Genomic DNA, 26,988 nt, shown 5'->3' with positions numbered 1-26,988 from the left:
TGTTTAGAAAAATAATGTTCTTATGCCTCTATATATCTTTCAGGTTTATTTCTGGAACCAGTAAAAGTTGATGTTACAATTCAGATTATTATTAGCACAAAAGTTTTTGTCTTCCCTCTAACTTCTTAGCCATAAGAGTAGCATTGTGTACAATACAGGGGATTTTCATGTGTACTTGCTGATGATTATTAAGTCAGTTTGGCAAACAACAATTTTGGGGAGGGAAAGCATTTAAGTCTTTTGGGGTTCATGTTTGAAAAGTAACCCCTTTTTTATTTAGTATGCACTGTGCATTCTTCATGTGAAACTTTCTGTAAAGTATGCAGACTACGAGGTAGTAGTCTAATAAAATACCTTTTCAGATATTTTAAATTAAAATGAGGAAACAGAGGACTATGTGAATTTGTTAATGCTTTTAGATTGGATTTTTCAAGAACTGTTTTAGCTGTCCCACAGGCTTCATGGAATTTGCTTGGCTGCGGCCCTGGAGTTCCATCGGTTTGCCGTCTCTGAGAGCAGCAAGATACCAGCTATTAAATACTAAATTTTAATTATGACATTTCATAGGCTTTCCTTTTTGAATAGCCGTATTTTCTGTCATATGTTGTAAAATCTATCACCACTGTGATTCATATTATGACAGCCTACAGATCTGGATTAATGTGCTGTTTTTTAAATACACTGTTAACTTAGTTTCCTCAGTGAGGTGATTAAGTATCCATTTCATCTGGCTGAAATTAAGCCAATGAGTAAAGTATATGGACACTCTAAAACTGCAGGTTTTTCTAACTAACACTTGCACCGAATGATGGGTCTCTGCAAAATACTTAGCAGCAGCACAGTGTGTTGTAAGAGTGGGTAGAAATGGGCCATTTAGAGGTTTTCACACAGTGGAAAAGGAGTGTGATAAGATTATCATGGGATGCAAAAGAAGGGATTTTATCTGCTGAAGGGTCTGGAGGCAAGGTATTACTGATTATTCAGACTCTGTAGGAGTGTCGGAACAAAAACTCACTATTGAAGGAAGGCTATGTAAATTGGGATAATCTTTGATTTAGTATCCATTCCTCTGCCATAAGATGATGTAACACTCAAGAGAAAGTGAAAAACTTTCTACATTGCCCACAGTGTTTAATGTAGTGTATGTTTTGGGGAAGAAATGGTAACCCAGAAGATGCTAGAGGAAAGTGATTCTTTCTGCACCACTTTCGAAGGAAAAGGACAGCGATACCACATTTCAGCATTCTTTTCCTCTTACTTGAAATTTGTTTTATTGATCTATTATATGACTATTAAAGCTATTCTTTTTCATGATCCTGATGGTAGCTAAGGTTCTTCTGTTTTCAACATACTCACAGGCAGTAGAGTTACTGTGGCACAAGGGTGGCTTTCTTTTTAGTCACACATTGCTACTGCTCCACTATAGTGAAGTTTGTTGCACTTACCTTTAATATACTTTTTGTGTCTGAAGGCTTGGAATCAGCTTATGTTGTCTATTGATATAAAAGGCAATTACTATTTTGGTTCGCTTTGTGTGTGGTTATTTTTCTAGTAAGACTGCTTTATTTTTTGAGTCCGCTTGAAAGTGAACTGAAGCAAGGGAGTCTCACATCTGAGGAACAAATAAAGGAAGGTAACAGAGAAAACAGGACCAGCCTGTTGTCAGAGTTGAATAGCAGAAGGACAAGAGGCAATGCTCACAAGCAGTAGCAAGGGAAAGTCTGTTTGAATACATAGCAGGGAAAAAATGCAGCAAGGCGGGTGAAGCACAAGAATAGTTTGTCCCCAGGACTTGTGGAATCTCCATCCTTGGAGATTTGCAAAATATTCCTGAGCAAAGTCCTAAGCAACTTGATCTGGCTTTGAAGTTATCTCTTCTCTGAGGAAGTGTTTGAATGAGATGACCTTCAGAGGTCCCTCCCCTCTTCAATTATTGTATGATTCTAAGGATATCTGGAGATAAAGTTCTTCAGGAATGCTTGTTTCATGATAGTTTTTCCCAAATAATTCTCTCATGAGATAAACCGTAATCAGTGGGCACCTAAATGTTCTGTGGTTGACGAGAACATTATGTTCATTCAGGTAAAAAGTAACTTGATGTATGAACCCTTTGGTGGCTTGGGAACAGTGGGTTGCACTTTTTGAACATGGTTACATTTTAGACCTGTCTGCTGTTTGTCTAACTCACAAGGCTGTTGCACCTGAATTCCAGGACAAATGGAGGCCTATCATGGGAGGTCAGGTTTGGTTTTTCCAGCTGCACCAGTGCCTCAGTGTCCCACAGTCTTTGGTGGGCCCAGTCTCAGCACCATCATTTACAGATTAGGTCTCAGACGCAAGGATGGATACTTCTTCAAGATGTGTTTAAATGCCTAGTACCCACCGATTTGAAATGAAAGGAGATCTGGAGCGAGCAGAGGTTTTGAACCTCATTCTCTGGTGGTCAAGGCTAGAATTGAAACCAGTGAAGAGCTGCTTCTGCAGCGTGGCTGCTCCGTTCCACTGGCTGCTGAGCACCCACCAGCCCATAAGGTACGCAGGGGAAGGGGGTCACTTAAGTTTGGATCTGTTGGTTTCCAAGGTTAAGATGGTCTCCTTTCGTTGTGGGTCTTATAGGCTGGTTTGTGCACTAAATAATCAGAAAATCTGTTTTATGCACTCTGTCTTAACATTTGGATAAATGAAATAATATGAAGAGACTAATGCTTGTGATTTAAACATTTTTTCAAAATGCATTTTTGATGTTGAGACCTTAAACAGCATCTTTCTTGCACAGATGAGTCTGTGTCAAGGCTAAAGGTTACCACAAAACATTTCTGTGTTTAACGTCAGTGTATGTGTATACATATTTACGTATTCTGGCTATGAAGATGCGTTCTCAAATGTACAAGTTTGTAAATATCAGTTTCCAGTCCATTCCACGACACTTATCCCAGTTTAAAAAGAAAAGAAAATTAAGCTTTTTTTACTAATTTGAAGGTAAATTTGAAGGTAACCTTCAAACAGCTGCTAGAAACAACCTTAAAAGGGAACGAAAAAATGAGATTTTTCTTTACAGATGTTTTCCCTAAGAGATGGACACTACTGGGTTTCTTATGCTCATTTTAGATGTGTTAAAATTATTTAAAATAACTGTCCAATAATTTTAAATGTTTTTTCTTCACTAGCACCTGTGTGGCAATTTATTAGCAGACAGCTGTAAGTATCTCAACAGGAACAGAGTTGAAGATCTTTTTTTTGCCTGTTCTGCACTTGCATTTCTCATTCATTAGATGAGCTGCGAGCAGATGGTACCTGAGCATTAGGAGCTTCCATGGTTCAGTACCTTGCTAATCTATCAGTTGACCTCCTGTCTTAAATTTCTGACCAGTAAATACATTTGAAATGTAGTGAGTAAACCTTTTATTGAAGCTACAGATCTTTGATTTTTAACATGCTGTGTTATTAAACTATGTAGTTAATGTTATCCAGTTCAAAACGCGTCATGTCCATGAGGCAGTATCGGATCTAGACAGCGGTCTTGGGCCCTGCAATAACCGAAGAAAAATACCAAGCGAAGCCACTCGATGTCAGTGTTGCTTCACACTGTTTTGCGCAGCACAGCATCATTAAAAGTGCTGAAAAGCCCGTTTACAGAGAAGATGTTAAAGTCGAGCCCGAGCCATTTGAGTCATGACTTCTGTGTTGCCGGGATGCTCACCTTTTTCTTGTGATAATTCTGATTACTCTATGGCAAAGGAGGTGTTAGTGTCACCATAGTGGCTCCTAAAAGTCCTGTATGATGAAGGGATGGAGATTTTAGCTTGATCTGTTTTATGAACGGCGAAAGTCATATCTTTTTCAATTCAGGTGCACATCTAGGTATTTGATGATGGAAATCAGGAGTACTTCTAAAGTTAGGTATTACTGAAAATAAATGCATTGCATCCAACTGTGGAAGATACATTGGCAAGCTTTGGTATTTGTGAATTATGTTTGGTTTTGATGCACCAGAATTTCAGAGGGGGAAGTTCCTTAAATTTCAGTGGTAAATAATTTGCATACTTAAATGTATGCTTCTTCTGTGGCCTTGTTTAATATTTTATGTAATACATGTGATTGATAATCTTTTTGTTTTACAAATTCTCAAAATTCAGGAATGCTTTCTTGAAGGTCTGGATTTTTGTCACTGTTTTTGTGTTGTTCCATTTGTCAGCACTCTATTATCATTCCAGTAGCTTGTATAATAATCTCATGTGCTGTGTTCTGTGACGTACAAACTGCAAAATTTGGTCTCTTTGAACAAGTACCTATTGCCCCTTATTTTACATCTGACTTCCATTCCCATCCAGCTGTGCTTTGTCAAGAATACTTGGAATTTTTCATAGGATTTCTTCTGGAATTTTAGCCACCTTTCCTAAAGACACAAGCTTTGTGTGACCAAGATTTTTGCCTGTCTTTTTTTCTTAAGTCTTTCATCTAGTATCCTCTTAAGTCTTTAACCATAGTTATCTGTATTTGACAAAAAGATAGCAGTATCAAAACTGAGTTCATAGAAATTGTTGGTCAGGGTAGAGGACAAGGATGAACAGAAATTAGTTTCCCCATTGAAGAAAAGGTAAGGAAAGCTCAATCATTATATATTCAGAGCTCAATCATATATATATTCCAGCAGTGGCCAGCCAGCCAGAAAGGTGCATGTAGCTTTGGATTAATGATAGCACCTACTTTCCTTTGCCCCGTGAGGGTAGAAGGGAGAACATGGGAAAGTAACTTCCATGCACTGGGTGTTCTTGGGGAGCAAATGATGTACATCAGCAGGAATACAAGTTTAGTTAGTACAAATTGGTTTAATGTTGGAAGTTTGCAGATACTTATTAAGTGATCTGTCTTTCTGAGAAAACTTACAAAGAGCAAGTCACATTATTTCCATCATGGCATCTATGCCTGCCTAAGGTACAAATAACTTCATTTAACTTCCGTGAGCATATATAAACACAACTATCGTTCTTGAACTTTCCTGTCAGTTTATGTGAAGATTAAAAGCAGTTCTTATGCAAGAGTCCAGTGTTTTCCTAGAAAAGCTGCTCCCATATGAAGTGAGGTTTAGGGCTTCTGTATCAGAGTTTGCCAGAAGTTTTTCTTTTTGAGGTCTAGGGTGAAGCAAGGTGTTAGTTTTTTTTTTTTTTTTCCAATCCTTTGAGGCCAGAGCTACAGAATTAAACCTCCTACCTCCACGTATCTACCATGTGTGTAAATATCCAATGTATGTAAATGTTAGAGGAGCTGATGAAAATACAGATTGCCCCCACAGAGGTTACCCCATTTTTATGGAATCTGTTATAAATCAGGTTTGAAAAGCCCACCAGATCTGATCTATGATACAATAATTCTTTCCTTTTATATACTACCTGTATTCTAAATTTTGACTTATGGTAGTTATTATTTTAGCATGGTACATATGTACACTACTAGAATCATACTTTTGTGTATTTCTCAGAAAAAACCCCCTATCTAATCACTTGAAAATAGGCTTTACTTACATAAGATCATCAAAAGAGCTAACTAAAAAATCTAACCTTGCAACAGTGTGTGTGTGAATACACTGACTTAAATGTATAAAAACAAAGGTTCCTCACACTTATCCTTTGGTGTTCCAGAAAACTAAGTTTTATATGCCTGTTCAAGGAAAGGAGAGTGTCTCATAGTCCTGATAGCTCAGGTACATCATGATACACTTTGAAGTATGACAAGTCTGCATGGTCTAGGAGTTTATAGGTTATAGGTTTATAGGTTAATGAAAGCCACCTGATGGGAAAATGCTTAAACATTGTGTGTGTGAGATACGGTATGTGTTTCAGTTAGGATATTGATGTGGTTTAGGAAAGTATTTTTTGATGTTTCTTTAAGATTTAAATGTTGGACTACTGTGTAGCAAGGTATAGGCTTGCTGTTACGCATATCTGTACATTTGTTTTCCCTTAAAAAATTTTGATTTCTTTGTCTGGGGGATTGTAAATTATATGTTGCGTTATGTCATTGCTAACTAAGAGTACTTTATTAATTTCAGTGTTACAACAAGGTACAGTGTTTTTCAAGACTAGTGTTGATGTTATCGACTCCAGATTTAATGATCATGCAATTTTTTTACTCATCAAAGTAATTGCTGGAGTAAAACAAAACTTCCTTACAAATTCCACATCAGCATGGACATCTCGAAGACTTTGCATGTGCAGTTCTGTCTGCATCTAACAGGGCTTATTTTCAAGCATTAGTTGTAAGGTGTTTGCACTCATGCATGCGCACACCCATAGAAAGAAACCATCCCTTGTCATTATGAGGGACAAAAGTCTGTTGTTATAGCTAATCCTAGGAGTTCAGATACGAATCTGGGATTGATGTAAACTGTCCAGATTTACTGACTCTGCAAATATGAGGTGGGAAAATCTCAATTACAGACTTTTTCAAACAGCTTCAGCATTTTGATGCGAGAAGTTTGAAGAATGGAGAGTATGTTCCTGTGTGTTTAGTGATGGTTCTTTGGTTTCATAATGGTCTGGGGTTTTTTTGACTGTTTCAGAATATTCAGAGCTTCTAGCAAACCCCAAAAGATGGGACTACTCTCTTTTATACAAGTACCCATTTGGGTACATTTTTGTACATACATATCTATGTGTAGAAATGTATTTTGATTTTTTTTCTTTGCAGTAAATGCTATGGCAGTTAGAGGTACTGAACATTTTATCAAAACTAAGCACCCCCTGACAGCTGAGTAACTCTTGCTGTAGCTAGAAGGATTCCTGTCCACTTCTGATCATTGAAAGTAAGGAAAGGCCTGTGTTGTGAAACACTTGGCAGTCATAACAGCTTTGATTATGAAGTCCTTGAACTGCACTTTCAAGCTAAAAGCAAGGACACACACAAACCCCCAAACACAAACCTCACATTAAAAAAAAAAAAAAAAAAAGAAAGAAAGAAGGAATTGATGCATAGAGGTTTATTCCAGTGAACAGAAGTAAGATAAACCTGTTAAACCTGTCTTGTGTTTCTTCTGTTCTTTAAAAAGTGTACATGGTTAAAGGATGGGCAGGGCAAAGAATAAGTATGCCTGGAATAGTTAAAAGTGTGGGTCTGTCTTAAGCAATGTTTTCCTGGTATTTCTTTTATTTTTCCTTTTGCACTTCTAAGGGACACAACAGTGGACACCACCTGAATGTCACTCAGTAGAATGAACTGTGGTGCATTTGCCCTTGTGCTTTTCTCCCTATTGCATTTGGAAACAAAGTCTCATTTTTCTGAAGTTGTTTTGGATGGCCAATGCTTTAGTTTTGTTTGTCTTAATCTAAACAATAAAATGCAAATTAATTTATATAAATCAAATGGAAATATTTAAAAAAAAATATTTATTTTTATTGCCTACTGCAGAACAGTGATTGAGAAGACACTTCAACCATATGACGGATCTTACATTTTAACTTACATTTCTTTGCCATCCAGAGATACAAAAAACTTGAAGGAAAGCCACTGTATCCTTGCTCCATGTCGGACAAGGCATTTAAATGTCTTGGCATGTAAAGCTCTTCCATGCTCTTATCACTTTGTGTCTGAGCACTTTGTATCGTACACAAGGTGCATGATGTTATTACAAGATCAAAAGTTACTCGGTGAACTGTCTTCGTTGAGAGAGCCTTTGCTGGGTGGACTACCAAGAGCAGAAAGGAGTAGCTCTGAAGAATGATCGTCACAGGCGTTTTTGGCACTTCCCACGTGGAGCCGATAGCTTGCTTCACTGCAGCCCTTCACTGCACTTTAAGCTTGTTACGCTTTGGTCTGAGGCTTCTGTGTATGATTTCAGCAGGACTTATTGCTACCTGATGTTCTGCATTTTCTACATAAATAAGCTTTTTACTGTCATTTAGAAGACAAAACATTGATGGAGTAAAACAAGTTTGCTAGCACCAGGGTTGCTGAGGACTTCATGCCTTCTGACTGCGGCCAGAAAAGCTCCCCCCAGGAGAGGCAAAGCTGCTCTCCTGGGCTTGGCAGGGAGATGCCTGCTCTGCTGGGCACTTCCCGCTCCTATTAGCATAGCCCAGCCTATATCGCACACACACCCCCAGTAATACCTCATTTTGCCACTGGACTGAGGCCAAAAGCACAAGCATTACAGGGAATATAAAGCGGGAGGTTACTGGAAAGAATCACAAACTAACGTGAGATTAGACCAAATTTTTGCAAAAAGCAGAAAATGTGATCTTTGCTATAAACAGTTCTTGCATTTCATGTAGCTGTTTATATGATTGAAGCATTTAATAAGTGTTTTTATTGAGTATAGTTAGAGAGCAGCTGCAGAAATCTTAAGTGCTTCTGTTCGTTTTTTTTTTTTCTCTGTAGTTTTGGAACTGCAAAATCTCAGAAGAAAACTGGAGACTGACACATATCAGGGTGATTCCTCAACTGTGCGCTCTTCTGAAAGAGCAACTGCTTTTGGGGTGTGGGAATGATGACAGGAACAAAAAAGAAAAGAAGTGCAGTCTGGAGGAAGTTCCAGGCTGTTCGCTTTGAAGATATCAAAGTCTGGTGTATGAGAAGGCTGCCCATCTTGAAATGGGTGCCCGTCTACAACTGGAAGGAAAATTTGATTCCAGACATGGTTTCTGGGATGATGCTAGCCATCCAACAGGTGACTCAAGGTACAGTTAACTCATTTCAGATTCATATTTTGAAATCTGGTCATGTTGAATTGGTCTGGTCTTCTTTCTCTTTCTTTTTTTTCTTTCTCATTTAATATTATCACAAAGCTTTGGTTAAAACAAAGACATGCTTATGTATCTAATATTGATTTAATCTAATTAAAAATATAAGGAAAAAAAGCATAGTATTAACTGTTATGTGTATATAGCGGATGTGCAGATGTGGATAGAAATGCCTTGTGTTATTGTAGCTAATTTCTGTGAGCTGGAACTTCACTATATATCCCATCCCTTTGACAATTTTTCAAAGACTTAATGTAGAAGATAAGAGAGCAGTAACTCTATTCATACAGTGCATGGTTATATACAATGTTTTATCAGTTAAATGACCACCCTTTTCTCTATTTCATATGAAAACCAAAATATATCTATGTGATAATTGCATTGTAAGAGGTGCTGTTCTGGAAAAAACATTGGCATTATACTATTACCTGTGGAGCCCAGAGCGCAGCAGGAAAAACTGACAACTTTCTGTGCATAAAGGCTGCTCCTGCCAGAGACATTACACAGGGAGAGGATCTGCCTGCATCCGCAGCTTGCATACTTTGGCTTCTATGTTAGTTTAATGCTGTATTACATTACCTACCACAACTCTTTTCAATCAGCAATACAAACCAGGGGTGGAGCTAGACTCGATTTAGCAGCTTAAAAAAAGAAAAAGAAAAAGGAAAAACTCCCCAAAACAAAAACCTGCACAATGACCTGAAGAAACCTAAAGTCCCAGTAATAGGTATTTGTAAAGTGATTGCTACTGAGAAATAAATGCTTTTATCGGTTTTTGATGTGTCTTTGATAGTGTCACCTTCTTTTGGCAATATTTTATATTTGTCTCAGGCAAATCACAGCTTCTTATCTGCCTCAGATGGACTTTAACCCTTCCCTTATGAAAACTATATATATTATTTCCTAACAATTTTCCATATTAGCTATGCTTAACTATCATTCCTGTTGTTAAATTATAAGCACTCCTTTAATTGAATTATGCTGTAGCTGGAAACAACCGATTTGTGTAAGTATTTGTTCTTTTAAAGTAATTAGGAACATCTGCATTGGCATGATTTAACTTTAAGAACCTTAATACTGTAACACTGCAAAGTATCTAATTTCACTGGTATGTGCATATACAACAATTGTAATTAAAATACTGCTAATAACAGTGTGTTGAAATTAATCAAAAATATTAAGTTAAACAGCAGTTCTGCACTGCTGGTAGTTTGAGACAGGATTTTCTTTTCGAGGCTTGTACCAAGAAGTAATTTAATGTAACAGATAAATTTAAGAAGATCCAGTGAAGACAGGAAATATTGGTTTTGTTTTCTAGATTATGTTTAAGTACTCTAGAAATAATTTTATCCTTATTTTATGCTGTTTAAAAGCAAATACATTGAAACTCTTCCGTCCTGCTGACCTGTTTTTCCTTTCTCTCTCCTCACTGCTTCTCAAGATTTCAGAATGATTTTAGGGGATGGAGAAGGAGGAGAGCTAGATACCAAAGCATTTTATTGTGTTTGTGGTGCTTTAACTTGAACGCAACATATTTATTTAGACCCTGCTTGCATTAGCTTTCTTCCTCGTGTTGTAAACCTTCCAGTTACTACTACAATCCTTTAATGCTTTCACAGAGAGGGTTATGCAAGAAAATAAAATGGCCCATTTGTTATACAAGATGAAGGTAAAAGACCCCAAATTTTGAGAGGTCTTATTGTGTCTGTTTGCTTCCATCCACAAAATAAACCAAGAAGTTTTCTAATGAAATGAAAGGCAGAAATTCTAACAATGGTAGGAAAAAATTAGTAACCAGTGCTAATTGACATGCAGAGCACAGTGTCATTTGGTGTTGCAGCAACATGTTTAAATAAATTCAAGTATATGGAAATCAACTTGAGTTATGGAAGTATATGGAAAAATCTGCACTTGTATTCATATGCAACAGTTTTCTGAGTGATGAAAGATGCATACTGCAGGGTAGAGAGCAGTCCAGTAGCTTGAGAATAATTTGGAAAGGCCTTCCAACTGAGCTGTGTTTTTCAGAGTTTCCTTGTGGGATTTCTTACTCATCTGGCATTGGCCATGTTCAGACTATTCAGGTTGGCAACTGCTCTGATCTGGTGTAATGTGTCTGTGTTCCAACTTCTAATCTAAATTTCAGATGATATAGATGGCTTCCATTTGTAAAGGAAGGAAGGAAAGGGGAAAGTCACTGTCCTTTAGTGTGTCGTAGTGAATGCAACAAAGATAATGCTCCTAACTGCTCCTCACAGAATTTTCAGAAATTGTTTCTGGTGAATTCCTATGCAATAGCAGATTTTGGTGTCTGCCTTATAAGTGAGAAAAACAAAAGAGCAAATTAATAGAAATATCAGCAATCAATGTATACAGATAATGTTTGTTTCCCAAAAGTCTTTTATAAAGCTATAGGATAGTTCAGAAAAGCTGTTCTTATGCCATTTTTTATTTTGGATAAAGTTTTAAAGAGCTACTACTATTCATGTTCTGATTTTCAGGGTTGAAATTATTAGTCTCTAAATGTGACTTAAGCCTTCAAAATCCTGTAAGATACCTTCAAGTTAGCTACTTGAAAATTGAAACACTTGAACTCATATATCAGTTCAGGTTTAAATGTCTTCCATCACAACACACAGAAACTAGAAACTATGTCCTGTGGTGACAGAGTCTAGGAATGGTGTACAATCAAGGCATGCTACCTGAGTATTCAATTGTCTTTACTTCCATGTACAGTGTGGAAGAAATGGATCTTTAGAAGGTACGGTGTTACCTTGCCTAACACTGAACTAAGGTAAAACCATTTGCCTCTGTGCCTAAGGTGTTATCCTTACTCTCTCACAATGTTATCCATTAAAGAATATAATAATTATCAAAGAATCCATAAGAAATTATGTAATAATTTCTGCAGAGAGTGAATCTTCTGATGCTACTTTTCAAATGCTTTTGAAGCCTGTTTAAAACATGCCCAAGTCATATTTGACCATTCAGAAGGACTCCACTGATTAATAGCATTCAGTACAACGAATGGATCCAGTACTGGGGCTGGGGAGAGGAGACCGAGGAGTGTAGGGAGATGAGAAGGAAAGGCATGGGATTATCTTGATGTGCTGCTTGGCATTTGTGATGAGTCATTGCTGAAACCAAGCAGTCATTCTCCAAGTGTTTCTACAGTTGTTTCATTGTCTGCTAAAAATACCAAATTAATCTTAATTCATGAGTCCCAAAATTCACTGCTGAACTCTTCTGTCCTATTTACGTATTGAGATAATACTTGTATGGTCTCTGTGTATGTCCTCTAATTTTAGTCCTTTAGCTAATTCCACAGAAGATGGAGAAAGAAGTGTCAAAGATAATTAAGTTTCTACAAATATTATGAAAATGGCCAGTGGAAACAGACCCTACAAGTTCTAAAAAGTGATAATAGAAACTCATACCTCATTAAGCATTAGATAATCTACATAGCAAAACAAAAAAAACCCCAAACCCTTTCAAACATACCAATTGCTGGAAAGATTCAGTTGGAGCTTGCACTGTCTCAGACTGCAAAGTCAGTCAGCCATGAGTAAAAACCAGTAAATGAAACTAGGCTTCATTAGTTCCAGCTATCATTTAATATTAGTTCCAACTATAATTTAATAATACAGAGCTCAACACCTTGTTTTTCAGAAGTAGAATCCTTATTCTTACTCTGATACCTAAGGTTGAAAAATAACCTTTGAATCTAAAATGAACTTTGTCATCCGGTCTTGAAGTTTCCTATATACTTTCACAGATAGTTGAGAAATTTGAGCTTTCATGTTTTGGTAATCACTATCTAATTCTTCTGTGTTCTCATAAATCTGTTATTGATAGACTAGAGCAAGATGTCTCTAAATTAACAAATTAATCCTTGATTTGCTTTTTGGACTAGCACTTCATTGCTTTCTTCCGTTTCCCTTTAAAACTTATTATTACCCCATCAACAGTCATCACATGAAGATTTTTCGTTGTTTCATTCTGCGTTCCCCACCCATACACACAAATTCAATTGCTAGTTCCATGTAGATGTCTCATAAGTGTCTAATCTGTTTTTTTTCTCTCCAAATTGAAATTGTGCTAATAAAAGAAAGATTCTGCAGTGTAGGTACCTAGTTCTTAGCAAGCGGCTTTTATGTTCCTTACTAGTCATCGACAATCTAGTTGGTAAGAGTTAGTGAAATTTATGGTGTTCAATCTGCTTGTGGGAGGTGGTGAATGACTGCCTTTACATAACTTTTTTTTCTTTCTCTTTTGTTCACTCATTAAACTATCTTTATCTTGATCCACGAGTTTCCTCACTTTTGCTTTTCTGATTCTCTCCCGCATCCTTTGAGGCGGAGTGAGTGGCTGGGTGGGTGCTTAGCTGCCGGGCAGGGTCAACCCACTACAGGCATGATTCATCTGACTAAATCTAATAATCTACTTTGTTAAAGTTGATTGATTATATTGGTAAGATTTCCATTGAGTGTAACAGGGGACTGGCACAGGTGTAGACACTGATAATGTAGACATCAAAATTTAGGTGAGATGTGTCTCAGCCATTATACCTGCGGCATTGTGGGTAATAAACTGTTCACCTTCAACATGTTTAAAGGCAGGTCTTACTGTTTTCTTTCCTGTAACTGATCCATTGACCTGTCACAATAATAGTAGAATTCTTTTGTGGCTTTTTCATGTGACCTGCTTGTACAAGAAGCATACTTTGATCAAGCTGCGTCTGAATTTTTCTCAGTTTCCTTGCATGATAATATTAAGATGCATTATGATGCAGTCTTTCCATGTAGCTAAATCTCATAAAGCTGTCATCATGTTTTTTTCTGTAGCCTTCTGAACATGTGCTGTAGCCCCTTCATATCTCTTCAGAATGCAGCTGCTTAGCTCATTTTCACAGTCTGTGGTAACTTTTTATTGCACCAAGGAAATTATTCATCTTTACTTTCAAGGTCTTTCATAGGTGATCTTTCCTGGCATCATTTATTCATTACCAAGCTGTTGATCCATCTCTCATTAATCCATTTTGCTAGCCTTCTTCACCCAGTCTTGTCTTTTCAAACAAAAAGCTCTGTGCTTTCTCTCAGGATTTAAATTATGCAATGTATGTTGGTTGGTACATCACAACTCAGTATTTGCTTTTGGATTGTTATTTAAAATGTGTTTCTTTGTTGGTTTTGTTTGTTTGTTTTGGTGGTTTTTTTCTGGGTAGAACTATGCATACTGTCCACAAAGACTGGCATCTAGAAGCCGTATATGTAATACTGCAAACCATCAGTAAGCTTCTCTGACTGTCATGGACTGTAAAAAAAGTAAGTCTGAGTTTGTTTGAAAAAGTCTATACAAATACACCCTCTGTTGTGCAGCTGAGTTCATAGCCAGAGAAATTATCCCCAAAGTTAGTCTGCTTGAATATGTGTATTAGTGTACATAATTTATTTTTGTACATCAGTTCTCTATATAGTTAGGGGACACAAATATACCTGAAGTATTTTGGTTAGGACATTATATAATGTGAAAATTAAGTGCTCTGCTTAACACCTGAAGGTGTTACGTCTTACTCTTTCTGGATGTAAATCCTAATGTAGGTACCTAACTTCAGACAATGTCAACCCTTCCCCCCAAGCTTCTTCCAGGATCTCACTTGAGGTTTTTATACTTATAATGCTCTTCTGCAAGCCATTAATTACCAGAAAGACTCCTGCTTAGACAAATACATGACTTAATTTCTGTTTTGTCATTCACTGGGTGATGATAAAACTTGTATCCTGTACACAGGATAATATTTTCATTATAACATCTTGGAGCTCTTTACACTGTCCAGTAATAGAAAAGTATATGGGGAGGGAAATTAGAAACACAAAAGTGCTTTGCTTGAAACACAGAAATGACTCATGCAATATCGTATTGACAGTTTATGGTGCAAAGAATACAGGTTTCAATTGTTTGCTACTAATATGAATGTCCAACATCACAACTGAGGTAGACCCTTCCAAAAAAACCCCAAACACACAAATGTTATTTCTAGCCTTAGGAAAAAAGAGGACAAAACAAAGACATAGTACTTTCTGCTTAAGCATTTGTTCTAAACTGAATCCTCAGTACAAAATCAGAACTTTGTGTCAGTTTTCCTGAAGGATGGTGACTTTGCCCATGTGGGAAATAGTCAAGCGCAAGGGTATGTACCTGAGATTAAACATAGAAAATGAAACACACTCAGATCAAGGGCTGAGATGCGTAATCATCATCTCAGAATTCTGAAAGAATAAGTAAGTGACATTGGAGATCCAGTAACAAGTACCTTTAATGATTCTAACAAATTTGGAATGATATTCTATGATTGGACCATTGTGGGTATAGTGTTGTATCCAAGTAACAAGTCTGCATTACAGATGAGGGACTGGACCAAATGCAAGCAATAGAGGTGTATTTCCCTTTAATGATAATAAAATAATATTTGTATGTATAACAATAAAGGATACCAGAGTGATTGATTCTGCTACCCAGTTCTGAAGCAAGGCTCTAGAACAGCTAGTAGATTTTGCTTCAGATTTATATATGCATTCAAAGATAACTCTGCTGATGCTCTCAGTTGGGGCTAGTTTTAATGATGTGCTGGAAAATAATTATGAAAATATGAAAAAAAAAGGGTTGTTAGGTGGGTTAGGAGCTGGAAAGAAGATTATGACCACAGGTAGTGTTGACTGTTGATCCATTATCTGAAATATAGTGTGTAACTTTGCCTCTGTTCATGGAAGATGATTTCAAACTTCATTAGGAGAAGAAAAAGCTAGGAGAAGGATCAGAACCACGAAGATTATATTTGGGAGAAGACTTAAATGGCTTGGACAGGTTATTTAAAACCTGAGAAGGTTTTTCCTTATCAGGAAAGGCATTTAAAGTAGAAGACAGTTGCAGCACATGAACAAATGAACATAAAGTAGCATGAATATGTTTAGACTTAAAATTGGAATTAATTCTAAAAATATTCCATTAAAATATTGGGATAAGAAGATGTATCTCCTTATCACATAATTCCATTCATAGCTGTACTAAATTACATGTTCACCTGTCATAAGAGGGAACAGAACACAGGGCACAAGGGGGTTCCTTCATAAGTTTATGTTTCTTTTCAATATCTGCTGCTGCTCAAAAAAACTGGGAAGTTTTGAACTCAGGTGTATCAATTAATAAGTTAAGACAAATGTGTGGTTTTTTTCAAACTAAAATACTGTCACACTATTTCTGGATTCGATCTTTATCTTGCTAAGTTCCTGGTATTTGGCTGAATTCATAAACACTATGGTATTTGTATTGAAATAAACATCTGTCCATGCCCACTCAAAAGTTGCCCATGTGGAAGCATGAAGGTATAAGATTTGGACTTTCAAATTTATCAGATTTGGAACAATAGCAGTGTTTGTAATTTTTGAAAAAATGTATTTTTTGTAGTCAGCTAGTACATGGATATACTTCATATAGAATTTATATGTAGTATTATACATTTGCTGCCTTTCCTATGACCTGTCATGAACAAGAAATGCTTTGGCTCAAGCGGGTTTTGGTGGACTGTTTTTCTGGGGGGTGGAGGGCCCTTGAGACATATTTCCTCTAAAAGTGAAATATGTAGATGGCATCTGATGAAATCAGTATTGTTATTCCTGCCAACTTCTTTTTCATTCTGCAAGCCCAATAACAACTCACTGAGGATTGGTGTGTTTTGTGTGTTTTAATTAAAGTTAATTTAATCTCGAGCTGGATTTATTGCTGAACAACTAATTCCTTAACACTGGCTGGAGACCTTGCCATTAAAAAAATGAACTATACTGCCTTCATGCATTCCAGAACTGGTGCCCGGTGTTTTGGAAGGCATGATGCCAAAAACTTATGTTTTTTTTTTTTTTAGCTTTTCATGGAGGAACCCCAGCTGTGTCTTCTCAAGGGTGATGGTTGCCAGGGTCTTTTTTCAGGCTTTGACCATAAATGTAGACATAAATATACTCTGAGCAGACTAACTGGAGCTAATAATTTTATTAAGGGGTAGAGCTGTCTTGTAAATATACATCTGGCATACAAATAGCATGTGTAGATGAAATTGAATAAGCACATTTGGAAACAGAGCCAGAAAAATCTCCTAGAGAATGCATTGGAGAATCCATGTAGTTCATAAATGATTTGTGGAAGAGAGCGTCCAGCTGAACTCTGTTATAGTTCTTCCATACAAAGAATAATGATGTAAGTTGATAATGAAATGTAACATGTTAATAAGTAAATGTAGGGCAATGTTTCATATTTATACAACTTTCCAGCAGAGGAGAAAGGCACTGATGCTGCTGTGCATGCAGTATTTCATTTCTAATGTCTATTAAAATTCTTTCAAGTTACACATGTGCTAATACAGACCTGTCTGACAGCCTCCTAGAAATGTAAATTCAGCTTCTGAATGACCTCTGAATCCTTTGGAGCCTAACATCCAGGTACACTTGTCTTAGTATGACCAGAGAAGCTGTGCAGATGTGCGATCCCTGCATCTGGGGGGTGCCTGAGCACCATGGACAGAGACTGGCAAACCCAGGGAATGTTGATTCCCTGAAGGAAGGAGAAGAAGAAATTACTTCACCTATAGTCTTCCAGGTCAGAGAGATCAGGAAAACTCTTAGTGCTGAGATCCTTGGCCACCAGTTTGTCAAAATGGTTGCCTTTTTCATGGATTTCAAAAAGTCCAGTTCATCTGGATTAAGGCCTGTCATCAGTCACGATTGGTCTTTGTTTCTCCACAGCGTTGATGCTTCTCAGAAGACTACCTCATAGTTACCTGCTTGCCGGAAGATTCTTATGGGTTTCATTCTCTGTTTATTCTTACTGAGATGCAGAGGAATTTCCCTATAATCTACTTTCAAAATACCTCTCTAATTATATTTTGGGGATGGCCAAATTCTTCAGGTATTATGGCTAACCAATGTATAACAGTTCACTGAATTCTCTGTATAATAGTTTATAAAATCTCTGTGGTGTTCAGATATTGTGTCAAATTCATCCTGAAGAGGTCTAAACATTTAATCTCTGATTGTCTGCCGAGAGCCATAGCTTTTTTCCAGGAGATCCATTAAAAGAAAAGAAAATACTAGATATTTTTTTCTGTCTGTTTTTGGGTGTATCCAAGCTTTTTTATGTACAGAAGGGTCGAGCTGTCTCAAATAGGGGATTCATAAATGGGTCACAAAGTCCACTTGTTTCTTCTACCATAATACTTGTACATCCTTTCTTTCGAACATCAAGACACAAGTGTCAGCATCTGGAGATCTGCAAAGTGGCAAAATAGAACAGTGCTTTCTCAAATATACCTTTGATGTAGTTGTCAGATTGTACACCGGCAGAGCTGCATTTCAGATACTGTGAATTCAGGTACTGTGACTAATACAACTAAGATGCTGAATTGTCACCAGACTGAAGGAGGCAGTTCCATGGGAAGGAACTGCACTGAAGCACCCTTCAAAAAAGAGAGAATGGTTGCTAACTCAACATTGTGTGGTCTCTGAAAGATTCATGGTACATTTTTCAGAATCTGTCCTCCCATCTTGCTTTTACATTCTTCATTTGCCTCAGGCTTTGAATGACAGAAGAACTGAGGAATGATTGGTACTTTGGTACTTTGTCTTTAAATAAGTAAGTCAGACAGAAGCTACAATCCACATGTGTAGCCCCGGCAAATGGTGCCATTAGGAAAGAGAATTCTTGTAAGCATGAGGTGTACGTGTGTACCATTGAGACAACCGATACTGAGCTTTCCAGTTTTTGGAGGTAAATGACATTATTTCCAAAGGATCATTTTGTGTAAATAGCTTTTAACAAGTCAATGTCAAAGAACCTTCCAGAACTGTAGGTTTGTACAGGGAAATTGTTATGAAATATAATATTAAAAATGTTTTCTGTGTTTTTTTTCTTCACTAAAAGTTAGCTATCCTGGAGTTAGACATGAAAGCCTGAGATATGAATCATTGGTGTCTGATTTGTTGGTTCTCCAAGAAGGATTGATAGGACACTCATTAAATATGTGTTAATTTTACATTTTAGGGCATCTACAGGAAATACCTTTCTTACTACATAATTCAGCTTTGTGAACAAAGGGAGAAATTGTCTTTTTCTGAATCATCAGAGAGTGACCACAACTGCAGATGGCATTTTGAGTGGGATAAGATGTCTTAGTGTCATTTTGGGTTCCCTAAACTTGGGGTCTGACCATCTTTATATAGTCACATTTAAGAATAAAAGGTTACAATAACAAAAAGCTATTTGAATATATACACTACCAGAAAAACTTTTAAATCTATAGCTTTTCACAGTAAATAGTAAATGATACAAATTTTGAAACTCCTCAAATGAATTATAGACTTACTACTTCTCCTGCTTCTTCATTTAAATTTCTGGTTTGCATATCATATTTCAAAAAACATGGTATAGCTTTCGTCAGACCATATGTATATATCATGAGTGTATTTCCAGATGCAGAAAACTGTTAACTTGTTGACCATACTCTGATGATTCATAGCTCTTTCTATGGAAAATATTTTTTTATTGCTATAGTTTTGGCACTAGCCTAATTAGCAGAAACTATCAACTTAAACTGAGACCTTTCTACTGTGGCAGGACATGGCCTTGTTTCTATTTGTATCAAGTGTGTTATTTTGCAGTTATCTGCGTTTGACATTTACCAACAGTGGTGCAACATCTCTTGCTTTTCAGTGTGGTGTGCCAGAGGATTGTTATGCATCTGATCCTAGTCAGAAAGCATGGTTTTCAATGAAACTGCATTGCACAATGTTATCTTATGAGAAGGAGGCAGTTAAAACAAAGAAGCACAATATTAATGTACTGTATCTGAACTTACTGTTCATTCTTTGTTTGCATTTCTTTCCATGGAATTTATATTGTTATTTGAAAACCTTAATGTCACTGCCATGGAGGTTTCTCCATTTTACAGTGAAGATTATGTGGGATTCTTATTTTATGATCTATTTCTTTTGAGTATTATTACTCTTTGGAATGAAAAAAATAAAATAATGTTTCCTGTCTTTTGACTAGTTCTTGAGCATATGGAATGCGTTTTAGTGAAGTTTAATATGAAAATTAATGAAATGAGCTGAAATATACTACTGACTATATCTTTAAAAGTGTTTGAACCTTTAGAACATTATGTGCCTAATCAGAAAGCCTGAAGTCTTTACTAATTCTGTTTTATAATGCCTCTCTGCTCTTGCACACAATTGACATGCTTCAGTAATGGGAGCAAAAAGCTAACAAACAGAGCCAGGACTAGAGTCAAAGGTTGGTAATTTTAGCTCTGTCCTGACTGCCATGACCTCACAATGAAAAGAATGAGACACCGCTTCTAGAAATTTAACACAAAAACACTGTGAAAGGGAACAAAACAAGGGCCAAAATTATGTTTAGATTATCTGCCTGTAAACAAGAGATATTTCTTAGCGACAAGTCTGTGAGCAAAGCAAAATTCCTGTTGGATGCTGGGGGTTTGCTGGGCAAGGTAACCCCTTTTCCACAGTTTGACAGGACTCGTGCCAGATTTCTTTCAGCCAGTTCTGGCCATAAGGGTTCATTTGGGTTGTGCCTCTCTGTTCCCCTCAGCCCTGTTCACAGAGCTGAATTGAGACATTGACACAGTTTCTGTGTGCGTGATCTAGGGCTGGGTTCAGCTTCTTGTGCTCTACCCACAACATGTACAGTTTGTGCTGGATCAAACACGGTCTGGCCATAATTATCAAATATTTTAGATTCAGAAGGTCTCAGGGAACATAAACCCAAAGTAAACACATGTAGAGAAGCGAGAAATGGCTTTTACAGCCAGATGGTGACAGAATATTTTGCGGTAGCCGAACCCTTGTTTTCCTTGTAAATGTTGAGAGGAAAGAACAATGTATACTGTTCTTAATCCTGTATTAACTGGAAATAATGAATAGCAAAAGAGCTAGTGGTCCCTCTTCTGGAAATATTTTAGCTTGGCCTGTGGTGTATTACCATACCCTTCGGTTTTGTTTTGTACAATTTCTAACCTAACATCCTCTTGAACTGAGCGATAAAGTTACTTAGGGTGAAAACCTATTAAAAGTGAACTGTGTAGATTTTATAAGGAAAAGTTCAAGGTCGAAAATTAACACAATGCAAGCGCAAAGTTAAAAATCATATGAACATAATCTGTTTTTGGCAAAAAGGACTTGATATTTTAAAACATTTCTTTCAAAATTGTTAACCTTTCCTAGCAAAGAGGGAGTTTTTGTGCTTCCCTTGTAATAACTGATAGAGTCCAAACCTTTTAAAAAATATGCAAGGAGGAAAGCATACAAAGGAACTAACCGAGATGAGTTCTCTGTGCATTGTGTAGCTGTACTGCAGTGTGAATAGGAGGTTTTGGAAATAGGAATGTGTTCAGATGAAAATGTTCTATATTTGTAATTCTCTGGTTAAGTGTTAGAGTATTTCCTTCATTTAATGAGTGAGGATCTTAAACATACAGAATTTCACAGATCATCTTAACCAGAGTTTAGAGACCTCTTCCAATAGTGCTTCTAAAGTACATATCTGGCTCAACATTCAGTGCTGAATTTTGTATATTTCCCTTACAATTGTCTACTCAGAAAGGTCACTTCATTTCAGTTATCTTGTTATAATTAAAGTGTAGCTGCACTTATACTGGTTTTGCTGTTTTTGGTATTTTTGGAGAGGAATATAAATTAGCCTTGAATAATGCTTTTTTGTAAAATTGGAATATCTGTGTGAGTGGAATTCTACTAGGTAGTTAATTACAAAGTTTTTGTTAGTTTTTGTTCATAAGATGGTTATAATGGAAGAGCTTTTCAGTTTTGAACAAGCCTTAAAAAGCTCTTTCTCCTTTTCTCTCTCTCTTTTTTTCCCCATGCTCACTTTTGTCTGGATAGGCTCATGCAGTTTTCTCCTGTGCTGTTTTTATTCTCCTCAAGCACACCCTTCTGTGTTGCTCTTGGGTCAGAATCTTCTTTTACATCTATTGATCATGTGAACATGGATGTAGAACTATAATTTCTTTTCAAAGACCTCCTGGTTCATGATAATGGTGTGCTAAGAGAAAAAAGCAGAAGTGATGATCAGTAGATATGCTAATTAAAAGGCAAAAGAGCAATGAAGTCCCTTACTGTTTAAAAGAAGCCATCAATGTTTTTAAACAGACATGTTTTAAAATATCTCCTCTCCAAGTCACAACTGATGGTGCTGCTTAGCTGAGTGCAGTGTGGATGAAGATGATCTGTGTAAGATCCATCTCAGCAAAATCTTCACCGTGATGTTTTCCTAAGAACAGGTGAACTGCTAGGCCTTGTCTGCTTCACAGGGAACTTGACACTTCTGGCCTTTTGGCATTTTATTGCCCCACCATGGGCTCTGTCACAGACTCAAATCCAGATTCAAGAAGAGAGCTCTTGAATCAAAATGTTCCGAATTGCCACTGAAAGCCTAAACCCAAAGATACTCTTTGGCCCTTTCCATATTATTCGAACACCATACACCAGTGCTTCAAGTAAAAAATGCTTTCTGGAGCAGTCAGGAAAGTCTGGTGCAAACAGTGAATCCTACATACTTAATTTTCTTTGGAGATTTCAAATGTACACAGAAGGCAACTACATTTCAATAATGTGAACCACCTCTGTCCCAGACCACGTGTGGTCATTCTCCCAATACACACATGTACACACTAGCTGAGACTGGTCACTCAGGTTGAAGGTGGACTTCAGAAAGGCACCTTGTGTGTTACACAAGCCAGTCCTGTCTTCCCTACTGCACAACAAGGTATTCACCAAGATTTATGGAGAAACTCTGCCAGGCAATTTCTCCTACTCTTTGTTTCTAGGAGAAAAAACTGTGAAATGACAGTAGAGGCTGCTGGTCTGAAACAGTCTGAGGAGTCTCTCTTTCTGCTGACTTGTAAGAAGCCAATGCAGACTTAGGTATCTAAAGTTGAACAGCAACCAAAGCTGCTTTGCAGGAATGTCTCTGTTAAGAGAGAATTTCTTGACATATTCTGAGACTTTCTAAGAAGAAGATGGATGCTGTCCTCTATAGCTAAGCAATGAAGGTAACTAGTAAGTCTGTGAAGTTAAATCCTAATCAATTCAGTTCGTTCTCCATCTCAACATGAAAGTCAAATACTTTCTGTTTCTGGACTGACAGCTTTACATTAAAAAAAAAACCATTAAAAAAAAAATTAAGGATTAAAAAACCAAGGCACCCAAAGACAACAAACTCTGGAATATTTTTTTGTTTAAGAAATTAGAAGAAAGCTGACTGAAGGGGCTCCATCCAAGCCAAAATTATAGGTTTTGAACTCTTTGTAAGAAATAACCATCTGACTGCCTGGAGCCCTGGCAGTCTCAAACCCCTGTTTGTGAGGGTGGGGGTGAAATGGTGCTGCCTCCTCCTGTGAGGACTGGCTATTAAAAAAGAGTTTGGAACCACTGATGGTGACAACCTGGAAACATGATAGGTGGTGCCATAGATTAGATTGTATCTGTGACCCTTTTGTTTCTGCCGGTGATCAAGACTCAGAAGAAAGTGTGAGCGTTTTGATGAGAGACAATAGATGAAAAAACCTGCCACAGTTCTTCCTGTTCCTAATTGTACAGTAGTTGACTTATGCTCTAAGTTTTTGTAAATGAAGGTAGGTTTTTTCCTGCTCTTAATAAAATTGTAGATGTTTCCTCATTAAAATAAAAAAAAGAATGCAAAACAGTCTCATCTTCATATAGTGAAGTAATTCCATTTAACTTTCTATAGGACTGGCCTTTGCTGTTCTGTCTTCAGTCCATCCAGTTTTTGGTTTATATGGCTCTTTCTTCCCTGTCATTATTTATGCCATATTTGGAATGGGACGTCATGTTGCGACAGGTAAGTGTCTATTTGCTAAATATTTTCAGAAATAAGGAATTGGAAACTGAACATTTATTTGGTTTGTTATAAGATCAATGGAAGGAAAATTATCTAAGACTAAACAGAAATAAGCTGGTTTTGTGCTTCTTTTACAACTATTTTTTGCCAGTTTAAATACTTTAAAGAGCCTCATTAAGAATATATTGGAGTTACTCCTGCCATTATAATTTAATACGGCATTGACACTTCCTTTGTAAAGGTAGTTTACTAAGGGCTTTTGTATTTTAACTCTACTTTAGAAATCTGCTTCAGGCTAAGTTTTTAACAAAGGGCTCAGCCAACAAGATATATGGAAACAGGAATGAAAAAATCTCGACTGCTTCTTAAACCACAGAAAACACACATTACTTCTCACCTGTCTGAAACGCAAACCCTGCCTTTCTCAGAAAAAAAGCTTTCCGTGCCTATTACCTGCTATTGTATTAAAGCTATAGATTCTCCCAATGAGTTCAGTACAGCTCCTGTCCACTTGCAGAGTAATTAGGTAGGCAGCAGAAGATGCTCCCTGGCTACTATGCTAGTAGTTACTACTTTACTCTCAGCAGAGCCAACAGCAGCTGCAAGATTTGAATGACTTTGATCTCCTACTAGGTTGGCGAATGCTCTGTTTCTGACTCCAAAGAAACCAAATTGTAGCTGGAAGTTGGAAATAATACTCATGAGATTGAACCACAAATTCTTTGGTGTGCAGAAGTGGGCACTTGGTGGCCCCTGAAGTTTGCAGGAAGGATGAGACGGACCAAGTAGCAAAGCACGGTAGGAACGACTGGGTAAAGGGAAGCAGCTTCTGTGGTTGTCAGAAGATTTAAGCAGGGAGGAGGCATGTTCTCCTTGTGGAGGAAAAAAACTCGTGAAAAGAGAAAAGATGATTCTGAGTAATCACACACAAAATGAACTCTGCAGAATCTGATTGCTCATGTGTATGCACTCAAGTGTATGCAATGTTTTAGTAAGAAGTTAGCCACATACTTTGAGTACCTTTTTTCTTAAAAAATATTCAGTTAAATTATTTAAAATTGCTGAACAGCTATAAATTGTCACAGAGCAAAAGGAAGACTGAAAGTTTGTTTTCCCTAGGGGCACAGAAAGTATATGAGCCTTTTGATGTCTGAGAAGGTTCTGTGGATGCTGTTAGTGATCTGATGCTGTAGTGAGTGATGGAATGTACTCAGCTCATGTAAAAGAGAGAAGCATTAAAAAAAACAAGTGAAAATTTAGAATTTGGAAAATAATTCTGATTCTTAAGTAGAGATAGATTAGTATACTTATTAAAACATGAAAATATATTAAAAAGCTGTTTCAAAACTGAGTAGTTTAGTAGTGTATTGTCAGCAGTTTGTTGGTGTAAGATTATTAGGAAGACAAGAATCCGTCATACGATCACATGTTAGAAAGTAGATACATAAGTACCTGGATGACATAATTCCAGTAATGAAAACAGATGATAGAATGGGTAAGTACAAGCTGTTAAGTCTGTTTTATCCTTGGGAGGTAATACCCTTCAGAGAATGACTTGCTGAGTCCCACAGCTCCATAGCTGTGGATTCCTGCACAGTCCTTGGTGTGGAAACCTGTTCCTTTCACAGGTGTATATTCCAGAATTTAATCTTAAGAAAAAAAGGCAACAAAACAGTTCTCTTGCAGTCATGAAGATTTTTTTTATTTTAATAAATGTCTGTGACACATGCTGTTGATCCTTTCAGTAGAAATGTCTCATGCATTCATCCCACCAGCCTCGATTAAGGTGCTGTGGTGTGCAGGCTGAACTGGAGCTATACTGCCTGCCTCAGATCCCCAAATGCTCCATAATTCCTCAGGTACATTGGTGACGATCTCTTCACCTACCAGCATTTTCTGTAAGACCAGCGGGGCTCTCCATAAGTATACAGACTATAAAAGTGCCCTTTGTTAGTAAAGTCAGTCATGTTCATATGAAATAGAAAATTCATCAATGGCCCAGTTCTGTCAACTTTTACTCACTTGAAATGTCTCTTCTGTGAGATAGTTGTTCTACTTTAAAAGATCACTCACCTGAGCAACCGACCCCTACACCTTTTTCTTGACTGTTTTTGGTATAATTGGCGCATCCTCTGAGACAGTTTAATCTGTCATAATACCACATATAGGTCTTTGATATCAGATAGAATTTTATGACAACTGTTATCAAATCCAATTTTATGTAAACGGTTTTTTTAAAAAAATGAAAAAACTAAAAAGGACAGAACAGGTTTAAAAGAAAAAAAAGCAATCTGAAAAGCAAATAACTACAAGTATCCTGAGTGTTGCTTGAAAAAAAATGTATTATAGGCCCATGTAAAATGTGTACCATGATTCGAAAAAGAAAATGTCATCAAAAAACTCCCTCATGGCTCAATGGGAAAATTAAGGGGACTGTCACAGGGAAGAGCTTGGCACTTGAAAAATGGAAAGCTTGGCCAAATAAAGTGAGCGGGAAAGCCATGAAATGTGGCAGGTCAAGCACATGCAGGAAGTTTAGAAGGCTAAAAGAAGGAATTTGAAGAATGCCATGGAGAGGATGATCAAACTGGTAGTTAAAGGTTCTTTAAATATATTAAAATGAGGACTCCAGGAAGGAAACTGGTGGGACACCTTTCTGACAAAGGTGTGACAAGGCCACAGGATTGTTAAGTTATCAGTGTAATTTCACTGCCAGAAGAGCTCTGGAGGGAATCTTGGGAATTGCAGACTTGTCTTTAATAAAAATAAGAATACCGAAAGATATGTATAATCAAAGTCTGTTGGAGAGGAGTTAATATGACTCCTGTAAAGGAAAATCCTACCTCACTAACTTCCTAGAGTACTGTATGAGGGTCAGTAAGCACATGGAAAAAGGAAAGACTTTGAATATAAGATATGAGAATATTCAAACAGTTACTGATAAGGTTCCACACCAAAGGTTACTAAAGAAGTCAAGTTGCCCTTGTGATAGAAGAAAAGTCCTTTTATTAATTATTAGCAGGTTAAAGGATAAGAAGCAAAAGGTAGGACTTACTTGGTGGTCATTTTTCAGGGTGGAGGCGACCCTGGTAGGTTCCCAAGGAATTCATGCTGGGAGGTTTACTCTATGAAGGCCAAGGTGAAGGTAGAACTGTGTTCCCCAGGTCCTGCAACAGTAGAATAAGGAGAGCTCAATGAAACTGGTGAGAGATCAGTTTAAAAGACTTTCAAAGTATAGATTAAAGAAAACACTACAGCAGATGGTGAACTTCTGGAACCTGCTCCCAGAGGACATTGTGGAGGCAGAAAATAC

At 37.2% G+C, this 26,988-nt stretch overlaps 1 protein-coding gene across 7 annotated transcripts in view; it reads left to right on the top strand.

Annotated features, from left to right (window-relative positions):
* The first annotated feature begins 8,116 nt into the window (after window positions 1–8,116).
* SLC26A7 (solute carrier family 26 member 7) overlaps window positions 8,117–26,988 on the top strand; it is a 70,726-nt gene continuing 51,854 nt past the window's right edge. For 4 of the 7 annotated variants that reach the window (XM_030012779.1, XM_030012777.1, XM_030012776.1 and 1 more), the window contains exons 1-2: window positions 8,134–8,672; window positions 23,565–23,675. In XM_030012779.1, coding sequence (XP_029868639.1) covers window positions 8,480–8,672; window positions 23,565–23,675 — 304 coding nt within the window. In that variant the 5' untranslated portion in view covers window positions 8,134–8,479. Of the gene's footprint in view, window positions 8,673–23,350; window positions 23,449–23,564; window positions 23,676–26,988 lie in introns of those variants that run through there. The other 3 variants (XM_030012774.1, XM_030012773.1, XM_030012778.1) reach the window with 3 other exon arrangements.

Source organism: Aquila chrysaetos, chromosome 4 (assembly GCF_900496995.4).
Source record: "Aquila chrysaetos chrysaetos chromosome 4, bAquChr1.4, whole genome shotgun sequence".
Classification (NCBI taxonomy): domain Eukaryota; kingdom Metazoa; phylum Chordata; class Aves; order Accipitriformes; family Accipitridae; genus Aquila; species Aquila chrysaetos.
Note: the sequence above shows the minus strand (reverse complement) of the source record. Positions and strands in the feature narration are given on the sequence as shown.